Genomic DNA, 25689 nt, shown 5'->3' with positions numbered 1-25689 from the left:
CTTCCAGGGCAATCCTGTGCATCTCGATATGAGCAAGTCCTAGGTACCTGGTTAATTCATTCATATTCATCTGGGTCCTAGGTACAGTTTGATGCTCCCTGGAGGTTTAAATACTGATGGGGACAATCCCGAGTCTGGTGGAAGCTGGGACTACCAGAACAATGGCAACAACCCCAGAAACCTCCCAGTTGATTGATGCCCCATTTAGCTGCCTTTACCATGGAGACTGAGTCAAAGGAATACAGGGTACATGAAGATCAACCACCAGCCTGTCTCCTCGTAACTGCTTGCCATCATCTGCCTAACTGTATGCCCCTCCTAAAACCCCCAATTCCTACCTCTGCTCCAAGAACATTGCCCCATCCTCCTCCTTGAAAATGGAGACTAGGCAGAGGTCTGGAGCTCATCATTAATCACATTATATGCAAAATTACACTATTATAGGAATATACAAGTTTTACTTTTTATCTTTAATGATCATAGGTGAGTAAATATTGGGCCCAGCAACTTTAAAATAAGAACACTTAACTGAGTAAGAAAGTCTTCGTGCTGAATTACTGAGAATTCAAGTTCTTGCACCAGTGAGAACATTTCTTTTGAGATTAAAAGGATCATTCACTTTGAGCCCATTCTCTAAATTACAGGTAAGGCATGTGAAATAAATAAAAAATACATCTGGTGGGCTGCCTGCCAAACCCAACTTGCGAGTGCTGGCATTAACCATAACAGTCAACTATTCTTTTTAAGATCACACATGTAAGGACTCTCCTTCAGTTCAAGGTTAAAAAGACTATTTGCAGAATCTGGCAATGATAGTAGATATATCTTAATTTTTTCCCAAGGTCTTATTAAGGACCAGAATTAGACAACTAATTATCGAGCACTGTGATACACACAAAATAGTAATGAACAATTCTACTTTCCTGAAATATCATCAAGGATACCCTGAATCTACATGTTATTACTAAATTTTTAAAATAATTCTTTAGATATACTATTACTATTTACTATATAAATATACTAATTCTTTAGATATGGTAGTTTCTCCTTAAGGTATTTTATTTCTAGTGGTTCACTGGGACAGTAGTTAAATTACATATGTCTGAAACATAAAATTTCTAATGTTTAGTATTATAAAATTAAATTACAGTCAGTATGGCTTCAAGGCTTATAGAAATAAAACATTCTTGAGCCTCATCGTTCTTAATACGTAATAAGAAGGATGTTGACTGGTGATTGATCAAATAGTTTGTGAAAGGCATATTCTTCTTCAGAAAAGATCAATCTGAAGGCTTGGAGGCCACTTGATTGAGTTGCATTTTGTCTTCCTCACTGTTAATCATGTCTCTGAGACTGTGCCTTATTTACAGTAGCACTGGTCAGAGTGACAGCCAAATGCTTTTAAGAAACACAACAGCCCTGGCCAGTTTGGCTCAGCGGTTAGAGCGTCGGCCTGCGGTCTGGAGAGACCCAGGTTCGGTTCCCGCTAAGGGCACGTACTTCGGTTGCAGTTTGTCCCCGGCCCTGGTTGGTCGTGCGGGTGGCAGCCACTCGATGTGTCTCTTTTTTTTTTTTTTTTTATCCTCACCCGAGGATATTTTTCCATTTTTTGTACAGATAGAGTGGGAGGGAGAGAGAGGAAGGGAGAGAGAGAGAGAAACATCGATGTGAAGGGACACATCGAGTGGCTGCCACCCGCACGACCAACCAGGGCCGGGGACAAACTGCAACCGGAGTACATGCCCTTAGCGGGAACCGAACCCGGGTCTCTCCGGACCGCAGGCCAACGCTCTAACCGCTGAGCCAAACTGGCCAGGGCTCGATGTGTCTCTTCACGTCGATGTTTCTCTCTCTCTCTCCCTCCTACTCTATCTATACAAAAAATAGAAAAATATCCTCAGGTGAGGATAAAAAAAAAAAAAGAAACACAACAAAATTTTCTGTTGAGAGGTTTTCCTATGGCTGGTGACCACAGGGATAGATGGCCTCTTTCTCTCCAGATTATCTGTAGCATGGTTTCCATTACTTCCACGGCCACCTGTATGTCCTTTAACATCAATATCCTCCATGTCAACATGGCCCATTCCGGTTACTAAAGGGCCAGGAGCCTTCTTCTCTTAGGCAGATAGGTGTGTAAATAACAGTGCTATAAATAATTGTAGACATAATTAATCGTGTTAGATGAAAGACTCTTTCTTGCTGAGAAAGGTATGTGAATCTTTACATTGGGCCAAATGTCAAATGATCTTTATGAAATGATTATAAGACAACTGGTCACTCACAGATGTGTTAAATTAATGAAAATAGAATCAGGGCTTTCCCCAAATTCCTTAGACAGTTTTATACTTGTTGGTTGAGTAAAGTAAGAACTACTTGATTTTTAAATCTACAACAATTAATAATTGGCTGTGACACACTCCTAAAAAGGACAATTGCCTCATGAATCAATACAGTTACTTTTGATACCCATGCAAATTGTTTTTTACATCAATGGGAGGGGCATAAACTTAACCAATAGACTGGATCACATTTGAAAACAATAATCATTGATTCTTGTTATTCGCAGTAATTATATTGTGTAAAGTCACTGTGATTGCTGAATTAGTGAATACTGAACTATTGTTCCTAGAGGAAATATAAGGGTAGGTTGCTGTAGGCCTCTGGTCAACACTTTGACTAGCTGATTAAAACATAATGTTGTTTTATGTGTGTTTCTGTCTAAAGACATCTTATTTAATATCTGTGGCTTTTGCAATCATGATTCAACCAACCATGAATCAAAGTCATCTAGGGGAAAGAAAAATTCCAAAAAGCAAAACTTAAATTTGCCATGCTCCAAGCACTGAGCTGAATCCATGCAAATGAAGTTATATGTAGGCATACCCTGCTTTAGCCTATATGCAAATATAGGTTATATGCAAATATGCTACTTTTATGTAAGGGACTTAAGCATCCATGGATTTTGGTATCCATGGCAGTGGAGTAGGGGTCCTAGAACTAATCTCCTGTAGATACACAGAAATGACTGTATATTGTTGATTCATTAACACTGAACTCACAACCAACAGCACTACAAGTCATGCCTGAACAAAACTTATCTCTATTTTTTTCCCTATATTTTCTTCATAAGGCACATCTTCATAGATTTCTTGCACTTAGAAACCTCAGAGAGCACTTCAGCAATACATGTGGGAGCTGTTTTGAACAGTGAATTCATCAACATTAAAGCAGAAAATATAAAAAATGTGAACTTAAGTAAACCAAGTAAAGGACACTGTTTACAGTTTGAGAGCTGAGTCGGAAGGCAGAGAAAGCATCATGTACTTCATCCTCAGCCGGGAGCACCTGTGTTGGGTGACCCACAATGTTCACTGCTTGCACCTCTGTGAGTGACCGCGAAGGCACTATGAGTATTGATTTTGGGTCTGCACATAAATTTTAGGCAGTAGATACATTTTCAAATATGAAGCCAAGACATAGCAAGGGTCAACTGTATCTTTTTTCAAAGTGATAATTCCGTGAGTCATTAATACCACTATTTGTAAGGATTCTAAAATTTCCTTACACAGAATTTGGTAACATGACCCTTGATTATATTGAAATATGGAAGCTTAAAAATTATTTACAGTCCTATGGAGCCAGAGTACATATAAGAAAATGCCTGTTTCCCAAATCTTTTATTATATCTAATAAGTCACCAATTACAGCATTAGCATGCTTCTTCTGTCAAAGACAATTTCTTTGAAGGATACTGGAAAGCATTTGAGCATAAGGAGTACTTTTCATAGCCACAAGGTTTCATAAAAACTTCTGGCACCCAAAATGTATTACCATGGTATCTGCCAGAATAGGTGGGTTAATCATTCATCTTCTTTCCCTTTAAAAACACCAACCATATAATTTATCAGTTCTCAATATTGGCTCCACTCAACCATTTTCTTGATATCTAGCAATAGTTCAAGTTTTCCTTGTCTTTTTCTCTTTTTCTTTTTCTTTCATCTTCTCTGTCCAAGTCTCCTATTCTTGCCAGCTTTTAGCTTTTATGATCACATGACCTTCAAGGGAAAATTGGCTACAAATTTAAAAAGCACCTAATGTTACAGTGCTAAATAATGCTTTATGATTTGAAATGTGGTCTAATAAAAACATTAATAAAATGTGGGTTAAAGTTAAAATAGTTTCGACTGGTTTCATAAGATGTTTTGTAAAAATAAGTAAAAAATTGAGCTGGAGAATTAGGTTGGCGGCAGATTTTCCTCTAAAGAAATAACTGAAAATGACTCCTGTTTGGAAAATAAATAGACATGGCACAACATAGGAAAACAAGGAATTAAACATCTGACTCATAAGGAACACATAGCAAAGCTGGTTTTCAGATTTAAAAGCCCTGAGTTCCATTGATGATATTATGACCATTATTATTATATAGCTGATACATGAGCAATTCAAGTTTTCCAGGCACAGTGCTCAGTACTTTACCTTCACCACCTCAATGAATCCTCCCAGTTACAAAATATATGCTTTTGACCATCCTCATTCTACTGCTGAGGAAAAGGGAACTTAAAGACTGAAAATGTTGCTGTGTTGTCACTTAGCTCAGAAGCTGTAGATTTGTGATTTAAATTCTAGAGTTTTTCTCCCTTCACCACTAAAGTGCCTTGTAAATTATGAAGAAAAGCAAACAGATGTTGACATACACAATTCCTTAAAACTCAGAAAGAATTACTATTTTTGGTGGGTATAGTAGGGAAGGACTCAAGATTTATTAAATAACACCCCAAAGCTCAAGCTGCTTCTCTCAACATGATTCTCTCTGCACCCCTCAACCAGCACCTAGGGGTGTAGAGGCTTCTATCAGCCAAGCATCAAGGTGCTTTTCCAACTCTGAGCAGAATTTCTGGTTTATAAATGCATATAAATCAAATTCCCAGTTACCTACCCTGAAAAACAAACACACAAACAAGCTATTAATGCTTAGTAACATGACTAATGTGAACTCTTGTGGCTGCTGTTTTTCTGTTGTTGTTATTCTTATTATTTTGGCTTGAAATTTTTTTCACTGTTCTACAGGTACGAAGCCAGTTACAGTCACTGGTTTTAGTTCCTGAACACTAAATAATATGCTATTCCACTTTTGATCTCTATAGACAGAGAAGATCTGTGCCATTTTAGGCTCTAAGGAGGTAGGAGATCTGTCTACATGTTGACATCGTGTCCATAACATAAAATCTCATGCCTCCCGCATGGTGGGCACTCAAGTGTTCACTGACTGATTTTTGCTTAAGCTGCTGCTTCTTCAACACTGCTTTTAAAAAAACTCTTCCGAACAGAATTGATGTCTCAAAAAGAACATTTCTGGAAAAAGGAAGAAAGCAAATTGGAAGCACTGGATGGTTCTTGCTCTGAATGCTTATATCTAATATACACCGAGGGCAGAAATCATACCTTGTACCTTATTGTGTCCTCAGGACACAGCATAAAGTCATAATCGTGGAAGGAACAAATGCTTTATGATTAACAAGGGTATCGATGATAACGGTGATGAAGACACAGTTAAAATTGATCATTGTAATGCCAAATGTGTGTGTATTCACCCTTTTCCAAAAAAAAAAAAAAACAACCAACAAATTACAAAATATCCCTCAGAGAAAATGTTTACTTGTCTAGAATTGGAACATAGGATGTAAGTATTGTGTGGAGTATGACTAGCTGCCAACTCAGATCTAAAAAGGTATCTTTGTCTCAATTATGAGTGGATGTAGACAGAGCGAATATTTACACCTGATGCCTTGAGGCACAACAGGGAGGAGAGTGGGTATTTGGAATCAGGGTTATCGACTTTGCCTGCACTTGGCTTCAGACATCATAATAGCACGAGAAATCCCATTTTCCCATATGAACTTTGCAGGTCTTCATCCACTCACTGGCCCTGAAGAGACCTTTTATTACTAGAGTCTCTAAATGGACAAAAGTTATACAACTTTACAGCACAGGGAAAGTCTTCATCCACCACTGAAAAGAGCTGATTTGAGGTCTGACAATAGATAACATTGTCTAGGTTATAGGTTATAACAGATCACTCAGCTTAAGTCAGCTGTGATAAAACAGATCATTTCAGCTTTCAGCTCACTAATAGTGGATTTGGTGAGTGTATTAATGACATCTATTAATTTAAGGATATTAAAGAACACTTTGCCAGTTTATTCCAGCCCTTAAAGGTTTTTAGACTAATATGTCCAAGCAAAGCCGTAGCATTTTATTATGCTAAGGGATGCCATTTCTGGTTTGCATGAATGACACCCCCCTAGTATTATGCAGTGCCTATACTATACTCCTGTCTCTTGGCAACTCCAAATACACTTAAATAAAATGTAATCAAGAAATAATATATCATCGTGTTTCATCTAAAACTTGACTTTTAATTGGAAATAGGTAAGAAATTCCAAACTTTAGTATTCCTGGAATGCATTAAAAAAAAAACAAACTACAAACTTACTGGTTTTTCCCTTCACTATAACCTGAAAACTATTCCAGGGGACCTGAGCGCTGACTGTTAATTAGTTCCATTTGTTCATATGAATATCTAGAATAGGAAGATAATCTTGCTAAGTGTTTCCATAGTAAGAAAAAAATATCTTCAGAGCATCAAAGAGAAAATATTTATTATTCATTGCTTTTAAATTGACTCTAGCAGAGATTTGTATATAAGATAAAGGCAATAAATCTAATTTTATTGATTTTTGTTTTTATAATAAAAGCTTGGTGTTGTTTTCACTAGATGTACGAGTACTTTGTTGGTTTTCTTGTTTAATTGCCATGTCTCTTGTTTCTGTCCATGGCCAAAACATTATTTCTTCGAAATGCAATTCCCAAAGCAATCATTATCAATGACATTTAATGACTCAATTAGTATAGGGCTTGGGAAGGTTTTTAAAAAGCTAGATTAGAGTTTTAAAGCCAGTAAAAAAAAATATTTTGTTTATAATATTTGCACTATTTAAGCATATTATCCCAGCATGAAAATTTGGAGAAATAGCACCAGCTACTATGATTTGAAACTTAGCATTTACTGATATTTGAAAATTTGGAAGAAAATCCAAAGAGTAGTCACAAGAGTCAATATAAACCAATGTAAAAGTCAAGAGCCTTTCATTATCATAGTAGAAACATCCATCCTTTGATTTGATCCAATCATTTTTACAACACAGTTCAGTATTTTTTTGATCAGCTTTTATTTTAGGAGGCAAAGCATATAAACAAATTTGGTGGCTTTTTGGTAGTCATTGAAAATAGTATGCTTGGGAATTACAGGCAAATGCAACAGGAGTTCCTCTTCATGCTCCTGGTATATTTTCGGACTCATTTTATGCATTCCTGATTCCAGACCAGTCATTAGGGAAACACTAACAAGATCCATTTGGATAACATATTGCCTGAAGTAAGAACTGAGAGCATGGAGTTAGATAAAAACAAATATCTGGCCAATGTAATATTTTGAGAGTCACAGAGATGAGAAAGTGAGACCATTTCTGAGCTAGGGGTGACCTTAAAACATTTACCACTAGTATGGCATAAGCACTGGCCAATCAGAATCTAAGTTCTGAAGCAGGATTCTGGGGAACTCCTGCTGTGCCAGCCAGCACCCCATTTTTGCTGGATCATGAGAGGTCTTGAAGGAGGCACCAGAGTGGAAGGGGCAATGGAGTTTCACTGACGGACCAGTGACAGTAGTTATGTAACAAATGCTACAGAAACATTTTCATATTTTAACAAGCTGCATGGCTTTTCTGGCTTATGGAAGTTAAATATCAGCCCTGTCTTTGGCTCAAGCTTCTCTGAGACAGTGGTTCTCCAAATGTGGTCTAACGCCCTCTAAGTGTTCTTGAGGTCCTTTTGCGAGATCCATAGTTCCTGCGATTTTCAATGACATGTCTGTGGTAAGCTAGAATTTCTTTATATGCTTAAACCTGCAACAGGTTGAATGCTGAAGCAAATATGCAAATCTGGTCATCTTTTACTAAGCTGGACATTACATGATTTTCAAAAATGTAAAACCATGTCATTCTAAAAAATAATTATCTTCGCTTTGTAAAATATAGTACTTTCAACAAAATACACTATTTTTGATAATGTGATGGGTTTATAATTTATTTTTAATGAAGTAATAACTAAGAACTATTAAGAGTAAAGGGATACTGAGACCAAGAATTTGAAAATTGTTGCATTAAGAAATGAAACAGTAAGAACTCCAGAGCACCAGGAAAGAAATGCCTAATAGCCCCAACCCCTGATCATTCTGCTCAGTTTAAGTTATCACTTGAGAGCTTACTTAAAAACTTAAAAATACCCCCTTTGTTTTTCTCTTATGCAAAAACATGTACAACCATAAATTTATATTTCAAAACCTCACTAATTTACATTAGTTTATGTGTATACGGTTTTCAGTATTGGATTTTTTAATTTATTTTTGGTACAGAATGTATTTCACTATACTATACTTAAAGAACAATTATCAAAATGTCACCCAGAAACAGTTTTACATGATAAACTAATATTTTAATTAGTCCATCAATTGTCTAAAATGCTTGCAATCCACTGGTTTCATATTTTAAGCATTTCATCAGAAGCGCTAGTCACACTATCATTTTTACCTGATCTTCAAAAGAAGGAAGTAAACGGCCTCAATATGTGTTATTATCTCAAATTCTGAAGCAGCAGAATATAAATTACCCTTCACTCTGTCTAAAGTAATGATGATTGAAAGGTTTACCATTATTGTATACAGTTGAACCTTGAGCAACACAGGGATTGAATGTCAACCTCATGCAGTAAAAAATTCACATATAACTTTGGACTCCCCCAAATTTATCTAAGTATCCATTTGTTCCGGGATCCTTCCCAACCCCCAAACACCAAAATCCACAGATGCTCAAGTTCCTGATGTAAAACGGGATAGAACAATGCATACAGTTGGCCCTCGGTATTTGTGGATTCCCAACTGCAGACTGATACTACCATTTCCATCTGCAGCTGGTTGAGACTGTGGATGGGAAACCAGGGAATATGAGGGATCAACTGTATATTTACTGGAAAAAAAATGTCTAAGTGGACTTGCACAGTTCAAACCTGTCTTGTTCAAGGTCGACTGTGTAACAAATCAAACAAGCAAAAACAAACACCCAAAATGATCTCCTTATAAAGCTGGGATGTGAAAGGTCTATAAGGTGAAAGAAAAACACCACCACCCATCAGAAACAAACTTCAAGGGAAGTTGCAGGTCTCTATCTTAGCACTGGATAAAGGAAGGGGACAAAAATAATAATTTCCCCTAAGAATCTGACCCACCATTCTTGCTTTGGTTAAAGTTTCAATTCATGCAATCAGTGTGGTCATTTCATAGGCCTCAGGCAGAGAATGCAGGTAGAATGCCCAGGTGACTAATAGGAATAAACACAAATTATCTTGTAATAAGGGCATTGGTGATATGAGGAGAACCGATTTCAGAAGTGTTAAAATGTGGAAAAACAACAACAAAAAATGTGCATCTTAGAAACAAAGAAATATAGCAATTACAATTTACTGGTATAAAGTTGATTACATAAGATTAATGTATATTATGTCAAACTTTATCAACCATACTAATATACTTCAATTTACTCCAGCAAATGCAATGCAAGGGGAAATGGATGCAAACAATTATATAAAGACAGACATACCAAGTTATCCAACATTCTTGGTGTGTCGACTTCTAAGATCACAATAACATTGTAAAAATTAGCATGCTCATCTCAAAACCAAGATATCTGCTAAGCATATGTTTAGTGCATGTCCTTTATTTTTCTGATTTCTTTCCTCTGAATGTGTCTACATACTTAGAATACATTTGTATTGGTCACAGATAAACTTATGAAGGTCCCTTGATTTTCATAGTTCAACAGGAAAATGTATAGCTCTTAAAAAGTAACTGTTGAAAACAAAGATTAGGAATGCACTTTTAAAACCTACATTTCAATTGTAAGGTGCTCTGGGTCCTAAACCTAACACCACAGTGTTTCCAGGCCCACGGCATGCACGTTCTTTCTCCTCATACTCTATCCGGGAGCCCCAGATTCCGTACACAGCACCAGGGAGGCAGCTCCAATTCTGCATTTCTCTCATGCCTGTTGGCTTGGTTTCTAGGAAATGTAGACTCAGGCGAGGTGTGTTATTGCAACTGATTCTTGAGAAGACTGAACTGAACTGAACTGAACTCCCAGTCATTAGTGCTAAATTACCTAATTCAGTCTTGAGGCTTTGGGGTTATGGTTTCGATCAAGATATCTTTCCAGCGGGCATTTGACCCAACCAAATTTTAGAAGATCGAATGAGTCTTTCTAGACTCTGGATGTTTGGTGCGGGACCAATGTGATAAGTGTTATCAGAAATCAGCTGTCTTCTGGGGACTGTGGAGGTGCCCACTGACCATTAACCTGCGCACTGAAAACACACGGGTCATTCTGCCTTTCTAAAATCGAGAATAATGAAACTGTCGCCTTTCTTACATTAGCTTTGGGCACTCCGTGGTGATTCTCTTTTTCTTGTCTTAAGATTATAGATTATACAGTACTTGAACATGACTATATTCTTTAAGAGGGGTTTTGAGACCTGCATGAAAATACTTAAAACAGATGACAGTCTTAGGAAGTGAAAAATGGCTCAAGAATTTGCTGAGAAAAATCCCACCCCCCACTTTTTTCCTTACAGCTGTCCTCTCTGTGATGAGAGTATAAAATGTTGCACCAAATAGGATGCCTCTGAAATGATGAATGGATGAAGGAGGTGCTTTGAATAGAAACCTCTTCCATTGAAATGACGGCCTTGGTACAACACGGCATTTATTCGTCATTCAACAACTTTGTTCCATTTCACAAAGATCAAAAGACCTCTCAGAACCCCAGATACCTCTTCTTAGGCTTCTTATAATAATACTAAAAAAATAACCAAATGAAATCATTACAAGTGGAACTTTAATCCATAAACTCACTTTTCTACCATTTTGTGTTAGGAAGGTAAATGGATAATTTATAGTTCTATCCTTTCCTCCTTGTTGTGAAAAACAAAACCCTGTGTGTACCAACTTTTCCTTCTCCTTGCCCAACAGACAATTTTATATTTTATATTGATATATGCACATAATACATATCAACACATTTAGGAACACATAGGCTTGTGCATAAATACACGTATGTGTGCCAGTAGAACACCTCAAACTAAATTTTTGTTCGCTTTCTAAAAAACACAAACTTTCAACTCTCACCATTGATTTCACTGAAAATGTTTTCTTAAGTAACCCCCACCCCCACCCCCGTTTTATAGCTGGTATACAATCACAGGTCAATTATTTGTGAATAAGTCTTTCTGTGAGTATCTGTGGGGTTCAAGTTTGGTTCAAGACAGAAGACTTACTGTCGGGCAGAACTGAGGTTGATTTTGAAGTCCTAGACCCTTTCTCAAGTAATCATTTTATCCTGAGCACATTAATGTAGGCCTGCCCACGTGCGCCCTGAGAAGCCGGTTGGTTTTCCACGGGACTTGATCTCCTCGTGGCCCCGGTGTCTGTCTTGCCACTCTTCAGAGGAAGGTCTGCTGCCAAGTTTGGGGCATAAGCCATCAGGACTCACCTCTCCTTCCCTGGGCCAAGGCCTTCCATTCTGGGTGTATTTGCTTTGATTCTGCCTCTTCTTTTGTCCTCCATCAGCGAATTTGCACAGTAAAGGCTCACTAGGGGCTGGGAAGATAAGAAACCAATCCTACATTAGCAAATCCCCCTTAAAAATAAGTGATTATTTGAGTCACAGTAGGGCTTTGTAATGCATATCTTTTGAAGTAGTCTTGCTTCTGGAGAGATATTTGGCCCCTTTTGGTCTCCACTCTGTTGGCCGCTGATCTAACTGGGCTTCAAAAAAGTACTGGCAGACCATGAAAGAATATAGCAAATATTGTTGAAAAAATAATCAGTTGAAGCAGAATGTGAACTTGCCTTAGAAGTAAAGAGGCAAGTGCCGACCCCTTCCAGTTATGTTAGAAACATATTCATAACCAGTATTTGTGTTTGGATAAATATTTCTCCCTCGAATCAACTGTTTTCACTGCGGCAACTGTCAAATTCTATTTTGGAAAGAGGTACTCAGGAGATTCTTTCTACAAAGGGGGCTATTTTGCTAATTGCAACCAAATTAGCTATTTTTTCTCATTATCCTCTACAATTTCATAAAGGCTAGAAGTTGATTATTCATCCGACCCCTTTCACTCCAACTTCCCCGTAAAATTTAGTGAGAAACCCGGGGAGACTAATGATTTGAATATTAAGTGAACCCACGTGAGAAAATATAGCCAAAGGATATAGCCCCACAAATGAATCATGGATGGGGGTGGACTATGGTCCTGAGTGACTATGTAGACTTATTTCCTAAGAAAAAGTGACCCACACTAAAGTCTGACAGAACTCCTCTTCTAACAATAACTTTTGCAAAATGAGAATCTTTTACAAACATGACGGCAAAATCAATGTTTGAGAACTGACACCCCTTCCACATCCCTACTTGACTGTGAAAACTGCCTCTTGTAATTGTCACAAACATATTTGAAAATGAATGAATTTGCCTGGCTGGTGTGGTCAGGATTGAGTGTTGACCCATGCACCAAGAGGTTGCTGGTTCCATTCCTGGTCAGAGCACTTGCCCAGGTTGTGGGCCTGATCCCCAGTGGGGGGCATGCAGGAGGCGGCCAATCCATGTTCTCATCGAGGTTTCTATCTCTCTCCCTCTCCCTTCCTCTCTCTCTAATATCAATAAAGAAAAAAAGAAAGAAAATGAATGAACTTAAAAAGAGCCATATTGGCCTAACAAACTTGATCAATGTACTACCATGCCTGGGAGGGGCTTTTGTTAGTTTATTTGATTGAATAAACTAAATATTAATTTGTAAGTTTGCAGTCTGAAAACCAAAATGAACCCTACCTCCCATAATCTGGGGGAAGGGGTGTTTTCCTAAAAATAAATTGTATTAATGGTCCTAATTCTTTACCCCACCCTGTACCCATTTTCTGTTTTGTTTTGTTTTGTTTTGCCGTGCAGTATTGTTGAGTCCTCTCAATCTGACTCTTGGTCTTAACCCATGTAAATTGCTTTGGCCAATGAGATATTAACAAATGAGACAAAAGAAGAAAATTTAAATATTTTTAAGCATTGGGGCTTGCTTCTTTTGCTTCTCTGCATGGCTACATGAATATGCCTCGCCTGGCCTGCTGGAGGATGAAATACAGATATAGATGAGTCATCCCCACCAGTCCAGCCAAGGCCAAACTAGATCATCCGCTGGCCAGCCCCCACCCAGGCACTTGAGTGAGCTCGTCTAAGATCAGCAGGGGTACACAGATCATGTGCAGTTGACCACTGAGAAAGGCATAAGCCCAGGTGAGATCAGCCAAGGCCATCCTTCTCATGCACTAAGGTTAAGAAATTGCTATGTAGCATTATTATCTTTATAGATTGACCCCCAAACCCACCCCTCACCATTTTCACTCCCAGTTAGGTTGCTTGCATTTACTGATCTGGCTGAAGCAAAAGAAACATCACTATAGAATGTTCACATTAGAACTAGTCTACATTCCTTCCCCAGGTGAAAGCCAAAAGGGTAGATGCCATCACTGGGCCTCAAAACTCTATGCATAAGAAAATTTCCTGTGAGATTTCAAAAACAGATATTTACATATATATAAATCATTCCTCACTAATGTATATTTTCTCTCTTAACATTATAAACATTCAAGGTACATCTATCCATTCAAAGGGTATGGTCATGCTAACATGTGAGTTTATCACTGGCAATAACACACATTTCTAGACAACCAAATCTAGAACTACGTTAAATCTCCTGCTGTAAAGAATTACAGATTCTACCCTTTAGGCTTTCTTTGAATAATGACTTTCACGAGTCATATTTTCTGCTGTCTGAAGCAAGCCTCGCTGTAATTTTTGTCTCCTAAGGCGGATTCCTTTAAGTGCACATAGTATGGTACAGACTCTGCCAATGGCTTTCCTGCAGGTTGTTCATGTCTTTAAAGGCTTTACTACATACTTTGGGTGCAGTCGATTATTAGGGGTGGCAGTTATTTCCTGGGATTGAGCTCTGGTTTCCTAACTTACTAGTTACAAGAGAATGGACATTATTAAAAAAAAACAAAAAACAAAAAACACCCCAAAACAAAAAGAAACACGTTTTTGTGATTCATTTTTCTCACGTATAAAATGGGGATGATAATGTTACTTACCCCAAAGAGCTGTCGTGTGGATTAAATGGATTAATGTACGAAAAGGGATTGAAACAGTGTTTGGTACATGAATGAACACTAAATCCATGTTAGCTGTAACTATCATTGACTCTTAGCATCTCTTCCAGCCACTGCCCGTTATCAGCTGTGCGGCCTGATCACCGGTCAGAGTCAGAGTGTTTCATCAGCTGGGCTTAATTTTCATCCGCTCTGTTCCTTTCTAACTCCATGGTGATTTGGCCTTGGATGTGTGACTATTCGCTAGGGATGACAAGAAGATTTGATCATGGAGAGGATCTCTGTTTCCAAAATGGTTCTTACTGACTCCAGCTTGTCGTTGGACCATCTGGCCACTCAGCCCAGCTCCCTCGAGTCTGGCTTCCATTACATGTGATGCAGGTCATGTTACTCTTATGTGGGTTAAAATGCAACTGTGTATGATGAATGTTCCTTTTCTTTTTATAAAAGAGATTATTATTTTTTGTATGACTCAATTGCAAAAAACCTATTGGCAATTTAAATTTATCAAAACTGTATTTACCTGCTAGAAAAAGTATTGTGCCATCCACGCAGGAATAGGTTGCATTGAGTTTTCTTTTCTCCAAATCCCGTATTAAAATATTTGATAATAACTGTTCTAGAACCAAGTTCTAGAAAACTTTTCTTTGTTGAAAGAGATAATCATAACCTTTAGTTTGTTCTCCTTAAATAATTTATACCTATAATTACATAGCTAAAAAGATACAGTTTTCCTAATTCTTTAGTTTAAATATGTATTAAATGTATATTGTTAAATATGTATTAAGTATATATTATTAAATATGTAAGAAACATATATGGCATATATTTATATAAACAAGAGAATTGATATATATGTGTATATATATGCATATATATGTATATATGTACACACGTGTGCACACATACGTACCTACATATTTACAAGACTTTTTTTGTGTAAACTTGGAAGCTATAGAATTAGGGGTGCAGCATTGGCAGGAAAACAAAAGGCAATACACAAATTGGTAACCTTGGGATTTCTTCTACACACTTACATCAAAAAGTTTTGCAGAAGCATCCTTGCAACAAAATTACCAAATGACAATATTCCAGTTTGTTAAGGATCAAATATAGATAGACTATGAGATTCTGGATTTTAAAACTACCTTGAAATTTTCCATTATATTTTTTCAAATAAAGTTTTTTTCCTATTACACTTGACACACAATAATATATTAGTTTAAGTATAGTGATTAGACATTTATATAACTTTCAACAAAGCAATCACCCCACATAAGTCTACTACCCACCTGACAACATACACAGTTATTACAATGTTATTGAGTATATTCCCTATGCTGTCCTTTTATCCCCGTGACTGTTTTGTAACTACCAATTTGTACTTCTTAATCCCTTCACCTTTTCACCCAGCTCCCCAATCCCCTTTATAAAAAATTATTTTTACCGCTAAGAGAGATTTAAAAAGTCATGAAGAGAGACTTGCTTAACTTTCAACTGAGATGTCATTGTGAATTGTGTTTACCAGTGTCTTAGAAGCCTCAATCTTAGCCACCCTGATATTCAAGAATCTTCAATAAGCATGGATGTCGATAATCACTTATTTATATTCACTGATGTTACTAAGTTGAAACAACTGCTGTTACTTTACTAATTTGGAGATGTTGTAATGTGGAAAAAAGAAAGGACCATAATGTTTTACTAAAGGAATACAAAATAAAATCTTTAAATGTGTCATTCAAAAAAGATGGATATAGCCATAATATTATCCTTGAATTCCAGGAATGTAATTTTGATTTTCAGTTTCTCAGGGGGGTATATTTCACTGAGAGTAGAAGAGATAACATTAGTAAATTAGGTGAATTAAAATATATATAATCTTCTAGTGATTAGGTGACTTCTAAATATTTCAAAATAAAATTCAAACTCGTTGATTAGAAGATGTTCCCCCACTCCTGCGTGGTTTACAGTCATCTCACCTCTAACCGCCGTTCCTCCTGTCTGGAATTTCCTGTCCTGGCTTCCCCACCCCGCCCCCGCTCCACACATACCCTCCATCTGGCAAACTACCAGTCGGTCAGCCTTCAGAATGTAGCTCGAATGTCACGTTCTTTGGGAAGCCTTCTTTGACTTGACTTCAGAGAGACATTTTCTAGTGCTTACTTGGCAGACTCTCCTAGGCTGAATGCTGTTTTTGTTTGTGCTAAGTTGTTTGACAGTAGCAATTAATTTCCAGGTTTGAGGGCGAAAACTAAGGATCCTAGTTGAGATGGGGGTGAAGCTTACCTATGCGTGTGTGCGCGCATGTTAATAGCACGTTACACACAGGCATCCATAATACTCTGAAGTGATGCCACCTAAAGTGTGGTCCAAGCTGTCGGTACCCGGGAGCCTGTTAGAAATGCAGACTCTTGGGCCCTTCCCCAGGTCTACTGAATCAAAATCCACATTTGAACCAGATCCCCGAGTGATTAGTGAGCACACTGAAGTTTGAGCAATGTGGACTGGATCATGACTGGCTCCCTAACAGGAAAAGGAATACTTCTTAGATATCAGACATGAATCCTTCTGAGTAATGAGATGATTTCAAAGGCACAGAAATATATTGTCTATAATTTCTTTATCGCGGTATTATGGTGTCAATTAATTTTGTTTAGTCTCTTTTAACAGTAGTTAAAATAGAATCTAAATGAAAAAGACGCCTTTGTGGAAGTGAAATACCATTAAGACCCACAGATTGTAATGTGCTAGAAGACATTATGGTCTATCAAGTAAATAGGGAGTATTTAAAATATAATTATAACAATGTATAGCAATAAAGCTGCACGATAATTATGAAGGAGTAATTACTTTTTGTTTGCTTAGCGGAATATTTCTACTCTTCCAAACTTTGTATTAAAAGTGAAACATCCGCCCTGGCCGGTTTGGCTCAGCGGTTGGAGCATCGGCCTGCGGTACAGAGAGACCCGGGTTCGTTTCCCGCTAAGGGCATGTACCTCGGTTGCAGTTTGTCCCCGGCCCTGGTTGGTCGTGCGGGTGGCAGCCACTCAATGTGTCCCTTCACATCGATATTTCTCTCTCTCTCTCTTCCTCTCTCTCCCTCCTGCTCTATCTGAACAAAAAATGGAAAAATGTCCTCGGGTGAGGATAAGAAAAAAATAAATAAAAGTGAAACATCCAATGCATGAACTGATAAGATATTCTATTGATTTACAGGACTTACTCTTTTATGCAAACAAACAAAACAGCAAATATTTTGCTCAGCAAAATTAATGTAACATATTTTATTTTGATTTTCTATTAAAACTTAACACATCTTCAATTTTACGAGCCACTAAGAATGTTCTTTAATACTGTATTCTACAAGTAGATATTGACATCTATTTTAACTGCTATTTATCAATAGCAGAATTCCTACTGTCCTTTAGAGATGTTGAACATTTTTTATTTTTATTATTCAATTAAAAAATTCTTTCATTATTTATAATAGATTATGGTGATGGTTTTAAAATATATCTCTTTATTATCATAAGTTAGAGTTCTGGTGGTTTAAATATAAATTTAAAAATTCCTCATCTCAGATTATAAATCTTACTTCAGAATAAAAGGATAAAGGTAGAGTGGGAAGGGCTGGGTGGGGAAGATAACTAATGACATGAGAGGCAGTTTATTGGAGGTCGGCTTATAAAATATCAGATTGAAAATAGGGGTATAAAATAAGGAAATTTAAAAAAAAGAACTGTAATCGAAAATGTGATAAAATTTCCATCTAGGGACTGCCTTTTTATGGGCATGTGAATCAATTTTCTGCGTTTGTTTACTTAACAGTACGTCTTGGAACTCTTTCCTGTCAATACATATAGATCTAATTCATATATATTGTAATGGCTGCTTTAGAGTCAAGTATAAATGCACCAGTTTTATTTTAAATGTTTTGCTGTTATAAAAACAAAGCGGCCGTAAACATCCTAGTATGTATATGTACACATAAGCAAGTATTTTTTTAGGATACTTCTGAGTAGAATTGCTGGATTAAAGATCCTTCACATTAAAATAATAATAATAATAGAAGACATTTAAGAATCCCAAACTACCTCTGTGCTTTTCCGGTCACTTGCATTTAACAAGCTGTTCATATGAAGGATTAAAAAATGACACAAATTGGAGGATGTTAATCAAACTCAGAAATATTTTAGCACATTCATTCATTTAAAAAAATGTATTTCGCCCTGGCCAGTTTGGCTCAGCGGTTAGAGCGTCGGCCTGCGGTCTGGAGAGACCTGGGTTCGGTTCCCACTAAGGGCATGTACCTCGGTTGCAGTTTGTCCCCGGCCCTGGTTGGGTTGTGCGGGTGGCAGCCACTCGATGTGTCCCTTTCACGTCGATGTTTCTCTCTCTCTCTCTCCCTTCCGCTCTATCTGTACAAAAAATGGAAAAATATCCTCGGGTGAGGATAAAAAAAAACAAAACTGTACCACCCTGACTTTCCACCCGGTGAGTGGTCAGTGTTGCGGTGGAGGATGACAAGTAAAAGGCTCTCCAATAGACGGCCACTGAGATGTGAATCAGCACTTTGGAAGCACAGAAAGGATGTCAGCTTCCGGCAGCGTGGTCGTCCAATACCCTCAATTCAGAGATCACGTCCAGTACCGCAGCGTTGAAACCCCCGGTTTACATGCACGGCCCCCTCTGCACCGACCGCCAGCTCCCAAATGAGCCATGAAGGACTGACACCAAGTACTCCTTTGTCTGGCTGATAAAGAGGCTGTCATTACATGTTGGCCGAATGAAAATATGAATGAATGAGATGGACACAATGATAGGATTTAGCTGAAATACTTCTAGAACACCTGGGCCATCTAGACCTGACGCTGGAAACTGGCAGCCTTACAATGAATGTGAACTCCATTCAGTTTTTGCTACAATTCGCCGCAGTAGTTAAGCTTCCTGCTGTCTTACACCTGACTGACATTCCTTCCTTCCTTCCATATGCAGACAGAAGTAGCCTGTACTGATTTGGGGTAAAAATGCAAGATAAAAGTGTATTTGTTGTGAATTCCATATTAGAACCATGTCCTTATTTTTCCAGATTTATTTCAAAGTATTTGTTTCTATTATATCCAGTTTTGTAAAGTCCTGACTTGTTTGCAAATGATTTGTTATATTTTCTCCCATGTATGGTCTATACATGATAGACTTCTTATGCATATATGTATGTATGTTCATGAGCATGACATCTATCTATCTATCATCTATCTATCTACCTATCTACCTACCTACCTACCTATCTATGTATCATTTCTCTTATCATCTATCTTTCTAGATAGAACTAGCAAGTTCTAAATTTAAACCACAATTTACATGGAAAATACTACATGAAGGTTACAACACAGAATTCTTATATTTTGGTAGCGTGAGCTATTTGGTGATATTCCCATTCAACTGCAGGAACCCTCTTTATCATTTAATTATGTCTTGTATACTATAATAAGCAAGGTGTAGTTATTTGGGCAGTCCTTAGTTGTAACAAACCTCTAGCCTGGAAAGTATATATAGCCTCTGTCATATGACCCTAGAATGTATTTAATTCAAACCTTTTACTTTGTGAACAAGGAAAAGAAAATTTAAATGAACACCAGTTACATTGTGGTAGCTGGTGGCAAACTAACACCCAGAACCGTGCTCTCTAGATTTTGCCCTCCAACTGCTTACTTTTTACCTTCCTTACCATCACGCAGTTCTTGTGATTGACTTCGTAATTTGGGGATGGAAGAAAAAATTGACTATTCATGAAGATATGATTCCAGTGGTTCTCTGCCCACAGGTTAGACTTAGACCCAAAACTAAACAACCGATGAAGTCTCCTACCATGATTTCCCTTGCCACGCTAACAACAGCTTGTTTGAACAGAACAGACAAATTTCATGGGTTGTATTTACAAGTGTCAGACACATGTATATCCCTATCATTTAGGCCCAAACAAGCACAACAATGTAAAACCCAAAAGTGAAAATAAATAAAAGGTTAATAGCACACTTCAGAGAAAGTGTAATTTGCATGTACGTTCCCAATTTTACCCCTCAGTAATGGATTAATGCTGATATTGACTTTCAAGTATAATTCTCCACTATGGGAAGCAGCCTTACAGAAAAGGAAGACAACCCACCGTGATGTTAAAAGCAGAGAACAGCTGTGTGCTGAGACACATAGCTGAGAAAAGCCATTTTTGATAAATCGTATTATGAAATTACTTCACACTCATCTCTCTGCTTTAAGTATTAAAATACCATTACTTTTTTATTTGTTAACAATTCTCTGATAATCTTTTCATTTAGTAAAGTATTATTTTTAAAGAAAAACAAAGTGTATCAGGGGAATAAAATTAACAGAGGACACCAACGTTTCGAGAAGACGGACCGTAAAGGATGCACGGAAGGTTACATTTGGTTCACATTATGGGGAATAGGACTGAAACATTATCTGTGCTGATTGAGGACATGTTTTGATACCAAGAAAGTTTTGATACTTGGAAAGTACCAGCAGTTCCAAGAAGCATGAACTGACTTAACCTGTAAGCAGCTTTCTTAGGTACCCAGCCACAAAGTGGGGGAACTTGTATGTGTGGAAGGCAAAACGTCAAGGAAAAGGCCCCTAAGGAAGGCTTTAAAAATAAAAGATTCTCATGTATTGACCAAGATGGGCCATTGTTCGGTCGCGCCTCATCCCTCTGTGCTCTGCATTTCAGCACTGTGCTCGCCTCGGGTAAGGCTCTCTGCACACCACTTGTAATGTTTATAGATGATTACATTCTCTGTGTAACATGACACATTCTACCAGAAAAGGGGACAAAGAACAAACACGGCTATCATCTTATAGTGCAGATAGCCATTTGATATTAAAAATAAACAAATAAATGAACAAGTGGAAGAAGAACACATGGAAAGTTAATAAATTCAAACTATATAAAAATTAAAAATAAAACGTGTGAGACTATTTCTCAATGCCCCTCCTCCATTTTCTTATAATTCCTTCCAGGAAAATGCATAAATATATATCGACTAATCCATCTATCTAGTGCTTTCTAAAAAATTAATTCCAGAGAGGGCACTATTGCTTTGTAGGTGGGTTTTGTTCTTTGTTTTCCTGAATTCTACATGAAGAATTTTCCATATTACCATAGATCACCCTTTTGAAATGCTGCTCAGTATGGTAGCATAATTACCATGCACCATAATTTATAAATGTCCATCAGTAGGGGACCAGCTAAATCTTATTAAATTTCCATAATGCCTTTCTGTGTTCTCCACTACAATGAGAATTTGATGCGACTGAAGTCAGGATCTGGGTCCTGTTCACCTTTGCCCAGCGTCCACCCCTGTGGCCTCGCCAAGTGGCTGGAAGTTAACACACATTTCATTATCTGTTGATCAAATTACTAAGTAAATTCAGGCCGATAAACAAAATAACTTCTGAAGATTCTTTATATTAATTAAATTTTAAATTATTAAAGAGTGAGGGCACAACCATTCCCTCTTTTAAGAGAGCAGAGAGTCCCATAATTTCCATATTTAAATATAATTAGCCAGGGTATTTGAAAAAGAAAAAAACAAAGCAAAAAAAAAAAAAAAGAATCCCAAGTCTTAATCTCAGGTGTAACTCTAATTTCATGCGGTTCTCATATTAACTGCCATAGGTGAAAACAAAGAGTGAGGAAAAGGTAGGGATAAATCTTTTAATAAAAACCATCAGGATTCTTCCCCGTGTCTATTTACAACCCACCACCAATGACAAAAACACATATGCACCCCCCAAGCTGAACTCAGGCTCAGGTCAAGAAAACATATCTCAATTTCTCACATGCTGTGCCTAAGCACATACTTCCTGTGCTGGAGGCTGAGAGAATTCCCAACATGCAGTGAACTGAGTTAGAAGAAATAAATAGAATTCCAGTTTTAAAGTGAAAGCTGTATATTACACTGTAGGTATCCGTTAACAAGCCTAGGGGTGTCAGTGGGGAGAGAACCTCACCTTTAGTGCGTGAAGGATTCACCGGGGAAATGGCATGGAACTGATCTTTTTCTAACTCAGGAGCCAAGATGCTGAAATTGTGACAGTTGGAAGAGTGCCTCATGTAGCCCGAATCACTTACTCATCAATACCAAGTGAATTTAATCCCGATACTAATAACTGAGTTTTTCAAAGACGTGTTAAAGACCACATATGTTCTGCAAACATCTACAGATAAATTAATCTGAGTCATAAAAATATATATATATATGGGATGCCCCCACCGACGGAGGAGTTTACTGTAAAAACAGTGCCTACAAACGGCTCTCAAATAGAAGATCCATTTGTTCTTGCTATGGAAACAAAGGGATAAAAGAGCTTAGGGCTAGACTACCTCCGGGGAAGGTTTGAGGAACTGTCCGCAATCCATTTTTCTTAGATAGGTACCAATTCTTCCTCTGGGACTGAACATTAAAGGTCTGTTATATGGATTCCAATTGCCTATAGATCTTCCTAAAAGGCCAACTTTATCATGTTAATCCCCTGCATGCTCACCTGCAGGATAAACCCAAGCTCCGTAGTACACAACCACCTCCAACATCAACCTAAATATACACACCTCCATCTCCACTTACAGGATGGCTCAAAACAGAGGGAAACTCTCAAAGCTTCTGCTTTGCTTACACCTCTTTTTCTGTCCGGGTAAGCTTCCCTCTTTTCTCAGCTCATCACTTTCACAGAATCTCACCTGATTTTTCCCTCAGCCCCTACCCCCCACTTCCAAGTTCTCATAGCTTGAATTTACCATTAATTTTTTAACGTTTTCTTTTCTATCATTAATTAATTTTTAATACATTCATTGAATGTATGTATTCATCCTTGCCTGAAGCACAGTTGAGCTGAATTTGAAACGTGGTGCTATTCACCGCGTTATTGTACTGTCCATGAGAGCTTCCAGCAGGGAATTAAAACGGATGCAGGCCTTGCCCTTACATAATGTTCTTTCTGATAGCAAAGCGGACATTAAACAAATGATTTTATTTTATTTTATTTTTTCTTTATTGATTTTAGAGAGAGAGGAAGGGGGGGAGAGAGAGAGAGGGAGAGAGAGAAACATCAATGAGAGAGAACATCAGTTGGCTGCCTCCTGCATGTCCCCCACTGGGGATCGGGCCCACAACCTGGGCATGAGCCCTGACTGGGAGTTGAACTGGCGACCTTTTGGTGCATGGGTCGACGCTCAACCACTGAGCCACACTGGCTGGGCTAAACAAGTGATTAAAAAAAATCACAAGTCAATAACAATCTCTTCTTTTATGCATCTATCATAGAGACATCTAACTTGGTATGTGTAAAACATCTCAGCTCATTCATATTTATATGACTTTCTCTACTAACTTAAAAGCCTCTTGAAGGTAGTATCTCTGTATTACTCATCTTGGTATTCCCAAAGCATGATGTAGTTCCTGGAACCCAACAGTTAACACACACACACACACACACACACACACGCACACGCACACACAGTTTTAGCAGCCTCTCTCCTTTGTAGAATGGAAGGCACTCTGGAAATGGCCCTGTGGCTTTAAGCCTGGAACCTAACAGTTCACACACACACACACACACACACACACACACACATGCACTGTTTTAGCAGCCTCTCTCCTTTGTAGAGTGGAAGGCACTCTGGAAATGGCCCTGTGGCTTCAAGTCTGCAACCTAACAGTTTACACACACACACACACACACACACACACGCACACACACATATATGCACCGTTTTAGCAGCCTCTCTCCTTTGTAGAGTGGAAGGCACTCTGGAAATGGCCCTGTGGCTTCAAGCCTGCAACCTAACAGTTTACACACACACACACACACAGGCACACGCACACACACACACGCACACACACGCACAGTTTTAGCAGCCTCTCTCCTTTGTAGAGTGGAAGGCACTCTGGAAATGGCCCTGTGGCTTCAAGCCTGCAACCTAACAGTTTACACACACACACACACAGGCACACGCACACACACGCACAGTTTTAGCAGCCTCTCTCCTTTGTAGAGCGGAAGGCACTCTGGAAGCGGCCCTGTGGCTGGAAGACAGCAGAGCACACTGGGACCGCTCATTCCGCAGGCGCTCAGCTGAATAAACCGTCACTGCCGTCCAATCCGGTGGGGCAGTTTACGTATCTGTCAAGTTTTAATATATTTCTGCACAAAAAAGCGTCTCTAAATTTCTTAGTACATCTTTGAATGTTTAATAAAGTTATAAAGACAGCTTTCTCACTTAAAGTAGGCACTGGAAACTTCTTCCCTGCTTCCTAAATATCGCAAATTCTACTAGTCACCTCTTGAACCTACTCTTTTTTTTCTTTATTGATTTTAGAGAGAGAGGAAGGAAGAGGAAGAAGGAGAAATAGAAACATTGATGAGAGAGAACATTGACTGGCTGCCGCCTGCTGCTCCCCACTGGGGATTTGGCCCACAACCTGGGCATGTGCCCCAACCGGGAATCGAACTGGCAATCTCTTGGTGCACGGGGCGATGCTCAGCCACTGAGCCACACCGGCCGGGCATGGGTATACTCTTGACAGAATCCAGGTTAAGGTGAGAAAGGAGGAAAAATGCATGGCTGATTTTTCACTTTGGCTTTTCAACTGGAATTGCTTTCTGAGAGTCCGAGCAAAATAAGTCATTGCAATTTAGCACTATGCTCATTATTTTAAATTTTAAAAATAAACACAATCAAAGAATTGAGTATTTTGTATTGAATACAGCATGTATTTCCTGGGCATGGTGAGGAGAACTAGAACACGTAGAAGCAGTCACCAACCAGGAATGTATAAAAGTTTTCCCGAAAGGAGTGAGTCATATCTGACACATTCTCACAAACTGAGGAGAGGAAAGGTATGATTTATAGGATCCTTTGGCTAATAATGGATTTTACTTTCATATTGCAATTTTACCATTTATTCATTATAAAACCTTGGACCAGCCACTTAAAATATCTAAAACTTACTTATACATTATGGTTGCCTCGAAACTCACAGGATCAAGTGACTATACATTCAGCAGTGAGCCCAAACCTGTCACATAGGAACTTATAGTGAATGTCTGTTGAATAAATCATTGGGAGTAACTGTGTGACCATTACGCAATATAGGCTGGAGAACAGCGTTTTATGAACCATGAAGCACACAACACAAATGTGAAGTATTTTTAATATTGTTGGGGAACATATAAAAACTGCTTTTGAAGTAGTCCTAGAGCCCGGCCTCTCTTTTATTCCCACATAGGAATCGTACAGCCAATTCCCCAAACTCTGCAGCCATCACAGTGATACATTTCAGAAG

General features: G+C 38.2%; 1 protein-coding gene across 5 annotated transcripts in view; it reads right to left on the bottom strand.

The window, feature by feature from the left end:
- The window catches only part of RBMS3 (RNA binding motif single stranded interacting protein 3), a 658929-nt gene that overhangs the window by 119009 nt on the left and 514231 nt on the right, over positions 1 to 25689 (bottom strand). For all 5 annotated transcript variants that reach the window (XM_036266544.1, XM_036266545.1, XM_036266543.1 and 2 more), the window contains exon 7: positions 11661 to 11767. In XM_036266544.1, the coding sequence (XP_036122437.1) occupies positions 11661 to 11767 (107 nt within the window). The remainder of the gene's footprint in view (positions 1 to 11660; positions 11768 to 25689) is intronic.

This window comes from Molossus molossus, unplaced genomic scaffold, assembly GCF_014108415.1.
Source record: "Molossus molossus isolate mMolMol1 unplaced genomic scaffold, mMolMol1.p scaffold_m16_p_18, whole genome shotgun sequence".
NCBI lineage: Eukaryota > Metazoa > Chordata > Mammalia > Chiroptera > Molossidae > Molossus > Molossus molossus.
This window is presented reverse-complemented; position numbering and strand designations above follow the sequence as displayed.